The sequence below is a fragment of the Oncorhynchus keta genome, chromosome 17 (genome assembly GCF_023373465.1).
Source record: "Oncorhynchus keta strain PuntledgeMale-10-30-2019 chromosome 17, Oket_V2, whole genome shotgun sequence".
In the NCBI taxonomy this organism is placed as follows: domain Eukaryota; kingdom Metazoa; phylum Chordata; class Actinopteri; order Salmoniformes; family Salmonidae; genus Oncorhynchus; species Oncorhynchus keta.
The window spans coordinates 8,281,007-8,288,091 of NC_068437.1; the positions used below are offsets into that span (position 1 = coordinate 8,281,007).

A 7,085-nucleotide genomic window follows, 5' to 3' on the forward strand; every position below is an offset into this window, starting at 1 on the left:
CAAATGCATGGGAGAATTAAAATATTTGTATAAATACTCTGCATTTCAGTATTTTCAAATACATGCCAATACCTTCCAAATGTACAGTATTTCCAATGCTCAACTACTTGTGTTTTCAAATTTTTCAAAATCTAAATACCTACAACAATGTCTTTAAAAGTAATTGACATACATAGGCCTACTCTAAATAGTATTTGAACCCAGGTCTGGCTCACTTTCCCAATTATCGTTGTGATTTAATAAAAAAATACAAACACACTGTGTGACACAATACTTCATATGTATGATATGTCATCCACGTTTCATCCTGTCTTTGTCTTTGAAGGAGAGGCACTAAAATGTTGAATGTTCATCGGCCCCATACAACTATTGCTGATTTCAGACCCATGCTTAGGTATGCTGTCTGTTTCTGTATGTGGCACGCTTACTCTCATGCTTACTCTCATGCTTACTCTCATGCTTACTCTCATGCTTACTCTCATGCTTACTCTCATGCTTACTCTCATGCTTACTCTCATGCTTACTCTCATGCTTACTTTCATGCTTACTCTCATGCTTACTCTCATGCTTACTCTCATGCTTACTCTCATGCTTACTCTCATGCTTACTCTCATGCTTACTTGCCATGCTTACTCTCATGCTTACTCTCATGCTTACTTGCCATGCTTACTCTCATGCTTACTCTCATGCTTACTTGCCATGCTTACTCTCATGCTTACTCTCATGCTTACTCTCATGCTTACTTGCCATGCTTACTCTCATGCTTACTTGCCATGCTTACTCTCATGTTTACTCTCATGCTTACTTGCCATGCTTTTACTTGTTATGATCATCATCTCAGTGCAATGTCATTTAGCTTTGTTGTAAAATCTGCCTCTTTGCCCTTCTCACAGTTCTGGAAGTGCTCTGTCGTGTGATGCTGAAAAAGGTAAAACATCGCCTGTTGATTTGTTCTCGATATTCTGCACGGATAGGTACAACCGTACTTGCATACCAGTATGGATTTTTACAATGCAGTCCATAAAGGTCATTTGATACAGTGCTAAATAAATGAAAAGCAAATTGGACTGCTTCACTATCAGTTTTGCCCTAGTTTGTTTGTAAAACAATCAGAATGGAGAAAGCCATTTAAACCACTTGGAATTCATTTGTGGCCATCCTAGGGTCATGTACTACTCAAAACATATTTAGAACTTTCATTATTCAGAATTGTACAAAATATGATATTTTTATATTTTGGCCATGTCACCCAGCCCTCATTTGAACCATATTGTATTTACTCGCCTAAGGTTCACTGTTCAAAAATATAATGAAAAGCCTCATAAGTCAATTGTGAAGAGTATAGATGCCTTACTCTGTTTTTACAGTAACCGAGTTAATTGAGTGTGTGAAGACAGAAGATCTCGAAAGGGTAAGTCCACAACATGTCTAGTTACACAGCATTCACTCCTACCATGCATCCTCCTCTAACAGTGTTTTTACATTTACTTTTGACCCCTCTCTTTGACCCCTCACAAAATGTAAGATAGTAGACAAATGTGGGTGTACAATTTGAGGCGCTCTATTGGTAAAGCACGGTAAAGCAAGTTGAAGCAAGGTATAGTTGAGGCACTGTAGTTGAAGTACTTTCAAATTGAAACACAGCCAAGTGTAATGACTATAAAGTCGAAGCGCTGTCAAGATGAAGCACTGTAAATTAATATTTTTTTGTTCACAGCTCACAGAGCTCCACAAACAGGGGGCAGATATTTTCACGCAGGATACTTTGGGCTGCACCTTACTCCATTACGCAGTGGAGGTGGGCTGCAAGGAGATTGTTAAGTACATCATAGACAACGGTAAGAGACTGACCTGTCAAACACTGCAGTTGACTCCTATCACATTAGGTATTAAGTACTGATATGACACTGTTTCGTTCTTACGTTCTCGATAAATGGAAGTATCGCATATAAACCCAATGAACATATTAACATTTTCCATCACTGTTGTGGACCGAACATAAATAAACATTTGAACATATCCAACATGGATGATAGATGTACTGTATGTGAAATAGATAGGGAGCTTGTGTTCGTATAGGTACTGGATGCAATATCTGAATCCTGTCTAATGTTTTAACACACAGCACCTACCACTCTCCTGGATGTCACAGAAAAAGAGACGTGAGTCATGTTGTCAACTTCCTTTTGCATTAAATATCTTGGCACAGAGGTCAACTCTCTACTGATTACTATTAAAGCTAAGCTCTGCCCTCAAATAATTCAAATTCAAATCACCTCATCTATATGAATTAGTCAGTTCCTGGAAAATGTCTGTCAACTGGGTCAAACCTAGAGCTCCCAGCTACAACACAACCTGATTGACAAATGTTGTGTGTGTGTGTGTGTGTGTGTGTGTGTGTGTGTGTGTGTGTGTGTGTGTGTGTCCATGTGTGACACAGAGGGGAGACGGCTCTCCATAAAGCTGCGTTCACGCGTCAGAGGACCATCTGCCACTACCTGGTGGAGGCCGGGGCTTCCCTCATGAAGACTGACCTTCAGGTAAATTACCTTAATGAATCAGGATGATGATTATCATATTTGCTAGCTCTAGTTCAGGAAAGGCTGATAGAGGCCTTTTTTACTTGACCTTTGGGTAAAGGGGTCAATGAATCAGGCTGATGGTTATCAAAATGACACGTTCTAGTCCAGTAAAGGCCTATTTTAGGGGGAAATTGCTGTGTATTCTTTGTAATGGGGATTTCATGTTATTCTCTGTCAGTGAGAATTGTACCCCTGCAGGATTCCTGGCAGGTCTTATACATCCACAATGGTCTTAGTACACTACACGGTCACCATGGTGAACTGACTCGTGGCAAGAAAAAGCCTGTCATCATTATGAGAATATTTTTCTGTTTTACTTGCCAATACAAAAAGAAGATTGTGTGTTTTTTCATTGTCATCAGAATCAACATGCACAGTTTCACACACACATCTCTATACCCCACCTTTCTCTCTCTCTCTCTCTCTCTCTCAACCCCCCTCACCACCCCTTTTCTCTCTCCACCCCTTCACCCCCCTCTCTCTTTCCACCCCTCTTATACCCATCTCCCTTTTACAGGGTGAGACGCCGAAGCGGCGTGCGGAGAAGGCCAATGACCAGGAGCTGGCGGAGTACTTGGAAAACCGCCAGCACTACCAGATGATCCAGCGAGAGGACCAGGAGACTGCCGTTTGATTGTCCCACTATTTACCGCAACCTGCACCACGCTCTCTCTTTCTCCCTCTCCGTTTGCCATACCTAACAGTAGGAAGTTCTGTACTGGGTTCAAGGGGGGGGGGTGTCTTCCCTCTCTAACAGACCAGGTACACCATTGAAATAGGATTACTATTTCTATGGGCTACACTCCCAGTATGGGTCGAAGTCTAGAGAGCCAGTGGAGGCAGGTCTTCCTTTCATCCGCTTGCTAGTGATGCTTCAGTTTGACTAGAGTGCTATGTGACAAGAGTGCATGAATGAACGCTTTCCTTCTATTGCGAATGGGTCCAAGTCCGCTACGACACAGCAAGCGATTGTAAATGAAAGGGCAAATGAAAAAACAACAGCTTTTTGGGGTATTTTCAGGGCTGGAGTAACTGTATCTGAATGTGGCTTTATGAACCTCGTATCTTTCTCCATATGCAATGGCTAGGTGTCTATAGGAATGTGTAGCGTTTGAGTGAGTCATTGAAATGGATGGAGGTTGTTTTTAACCAGGGATACTGTTTATGTAAGTGTGGGCTTGAGATATGATAGATGCTTTGCCATATTGTATGAAGGCTCATTACTTTCCTTTTTGAATTCTCGTGACCTCTGGATGTGCTTGTTTACTCGAATGGCAGTATGTTTGCTCTGCTATTGGATATGTAACTTTTAACTTATGTCGATCACTGATAAACCGCTATATTTAAGAAAGGCTGTACTATTTATGGAGAGAGCTGTTTGCGTTTTTGCTTATGATCAAATATTATAAAAGCAGGCATCCTAAATAACTCATTATTAAAAGCAGGTTTTGCACTGCCACTGTTATTACAAAAACAATGCTTTGTATTTCTCTATGTGGCTTGAAATTCCTCTTGGTGCATTACATATAACAGTTCTTAGATATTTATATACCACAGCTTTTAGATATTTTTATGCACTGTGTCCATGTTTGTTACATACAATGTAAATTTGATGTATTTTTCCAAATGTGTACTTTGCAATGTATAGTTTTTCTGTGTATAGGTGAAACGTTCTTATTTACTACATGCTACACAAGTGCAGTACGAATTCAACACAAAACAGTTAACAGATTCCCCAAAATGATCACAAATCACAAATAAACTTCTGTATCCCATTCTTTAATGCCACATCATTACTACTTTAGTCAACTCGTTGTATATTTCATATATTAGCCAGTTTATGAACACTTATGGAATGTGAGGAGAAAGTTCAGTTCACTTGATTAGCCTTAATCAGTAATTTGTCTCGCGTTCCGTTGTCTCAATGAAACTTAATTAAACACTATTTATTGTATGTGCAACCTGACTGCTGAGTCAAGTATCTTACACCAGTTTCTTTTTCTCTTTACAACTTTTACAAGTATTATCAGAAACATGGCTTGATTATTGTGAAATATAGATTGCTTGTATCAATACTTAGAAATCTTTGCAAGAACTGCCTATTATTGGTTTGCTTTTAAGGGGTTATGAAAAGTATATGTGTGTGTTATCAATGCTTTGTTTTGAGTTGCTGTGCAATTCAGGGTTAGAGAATTAGCATCAAGCAATTAAGAATGACTACTGCTGAACTGTCCATTGTAACTACAGAGATTTCAAAAGATCATTTTTGTACTTGCGATCAGAGTAATGGACAGACCTGTATGAAATGTATTTAAAAAAACATATTAGTTGTACTGTATATTTGCTCATCAAGCCTGTTTGTTACTGTTTGTTTGGAGAAAAATAAAACTTTAAACATTGATTATTGCAGTTTATGACCCTGTCACTACTTCACTTTAAAACATACAGTACATTTAGGGTTACTTGATATGTTTGAGTTATGTAAAGCATGAGGGTCTGTTTTCAATTGTCTTTTCTTTTCTGTGGTTAAAAGAATGAAGAGCATCCTGGTGTTTCAGAATAGGAGTTTTCCCTTTTTGATCATAAAGAATAGTATTACATGGACCGGGATGGGACATCATCTTAGATTAGCATCCCTTTATCTAATACTATTTGTGGATAAAAGCCCCGTGATTGATCGGGGACATCCATGGGATCGGCAGATTGTTTTATTGGCTGTTTCGTTGCTTGATGGCTTGTCTTTTCTTAGGTTGGAAAATGGAGGATAACTTTGTAGGACTCCTCAGGGGAAGACTTCCTTCCACAAGTTGGCCTTCATGTGACTTTTCCAATGGCAACTGTCCAAAATGCTCCCCCACGTATGACTGATCCATTTCAGCATGAGGAGGGAACCAACAACCTAGGGTGGTGGTGGCATTATGTCTTCCCTGAGAAGCAACAGCCAACAAAGCTACGAGAGAAAAATATATCATTCTGCTTTTCACAGCTTTAATACATAGTACCAGTCACTTGGACACCTACTCATTGAAGGATTTTTGTTTATTTTTTACTATTTTCTACATTGTAGAATAATAGTGAAGACAAACTATTAAATAACACATATAATGTAGTAACAAAAAAGAGTCAAAAGAATCCAAATATATTTTATGTTTGAGATTCTTCAAAGTAGCCACCCTTTGCCTTGATGACAGCTTTGCACACTCTTGGCATTCTCTCAACCAGCTTCATGAGGTAGTAACCTGGAATGCATTTCAATTAACAGGTGTGCCTTGTTAATTTGTGGAATTAATTTCCTTCTTATTGCGTTTGAGCCAGTCAGTTGTGTTGTGACAAGGTAGGGGTGGTATACAGTCGCAAAAACCATCAATGATGAAACTGGCTCTCATGAGGACCCGCCACAGGAAAGGAAGCTGGAAAGTAAAAGCTCTGCCACAGGAAAGGAAGCTCTGCTGCAGAGGATAAGTTCATTAGAGTTAACTGCACCTCAGATTTCAGTCCAAATAAATGCTTCACAGAGTTCAAGTAACCGACACATCCCGATATCAACTGTTCAGAGGAGATTGTGTGAATCAGGCCTTGGTGGTCGAATTGCTGCAAAGAAATCACTACTAAAGGACACCAATAATAAGAAGAGACTTGCTTTCAGCCAAGAAACACGAGCAATGGACATTAGACCGGTGGAAATCTGTCCTTTGGTCTGATGAGTCCATATTGGAGATTTTTGGTTCCAACTGCTGTGTCTTTGTGAGACACAGAGTAAGTGAACAGATGATCTCCACATGTGTGGTTCCCACCGTGAAGCATGTTGGAGGAGGTGTGATGGTGTGGGGGCGCTTTTCTGGTGACACTGTCTGTGATTTATTTATAATTCAAGGCACACTTAACCAGCACGGCTACCACAGCATTCTGCAGCGATACACCATCCCATCTGGTTTGCTCTTAGTGGGACTATCATTTGTTTTTCAACAGGACAATGGCCCAAAACCTCCAGGCTGTGTAAGGGCTATTTGACCAAGAAGGAGAGTGATGGAGTGCTGCATCAGATGACCTGGCGTCCACAATCGCCCAACCTCACAACCCGATTGAGATGGTTTTGGATGAGTTGGACCACAGAGTGAAGGAAAAGCAGCCAACAAGTGCTCAGCATATGTGGGAACTCCTTCAAGACTGTTGGAAAAGCATTCTTCAAGAAGCTTGTTGAGAGAATGCCAAGAGTGTGCAAAGCTGTCATCAAGGCAAAGGGTGGCTACTTTGAAGAATCTAAAAGTAGATTTTTAACACTTTTGGTTACTACATGATTCCATATGTGTTATTTCAGATTTTTGATTTCTTCACTATTATTCTACAATGTAAAAAATAGTAAAAAAATAAAGAAAAACCATTGAATGAGTAGGTGTGTCCAAACTTTTGACTGGTACTGTATATATTTATTAATTCTATCCTTTTACTTTTAGATTTGTGTTTATTATTGTCAATTGTTAGATACTATTGCACTGTTGGAGA

General features: G+C 39.5%; 1 protein-coding gene across 5 annotated transcripts in view; it reads left to right on the forward strand.

Annotated features, from left to right (window-relative positions):
* The window catches only part of dgkzb (diacylglycerol kinase, zeta b), a 90,614-nt gene extending 85,623 nt beyond the window's left edge, over positions 1-4,991 (forward strand). For 4 of the 5 annotated variants that reach the window (XM_035790531.2, XM_035790533.2, XM_035790529.2 and 1 more), the window contains exons 27-33: positions 326-394; positions 894-928; positions 1,368-1,411; positions 1,718-1,838; positions 2,126-2,162; positions 2,441-2,540; positions 3,100-4,991. In XM_035790531.2, the coding sequence (XP_035646424.1) occupies positions 326-394; positions 894-928; positions 1,368-1,411; positions 1,718-1,838; positions 2,126-2,162; positions 2,441-2,540; positions 3,100-3,216 (523 nt within the window). In that variant the 3' untranslated portion in view covers positions 3,217-4,991. The remainder of the gene's footprint in view (positions 1-325; positions 395-893; positions 929-1,367; positions 1,412-1,717; positions 1,839-2,125; positions 2,163-2,440; positions 2,541-3,099) is intronic. The other variant, XM_035790530.2, reaches the window with a different exon arrangement.
* Positions 4,992-7,085: the final 2,094 nt, after the last annotated feature.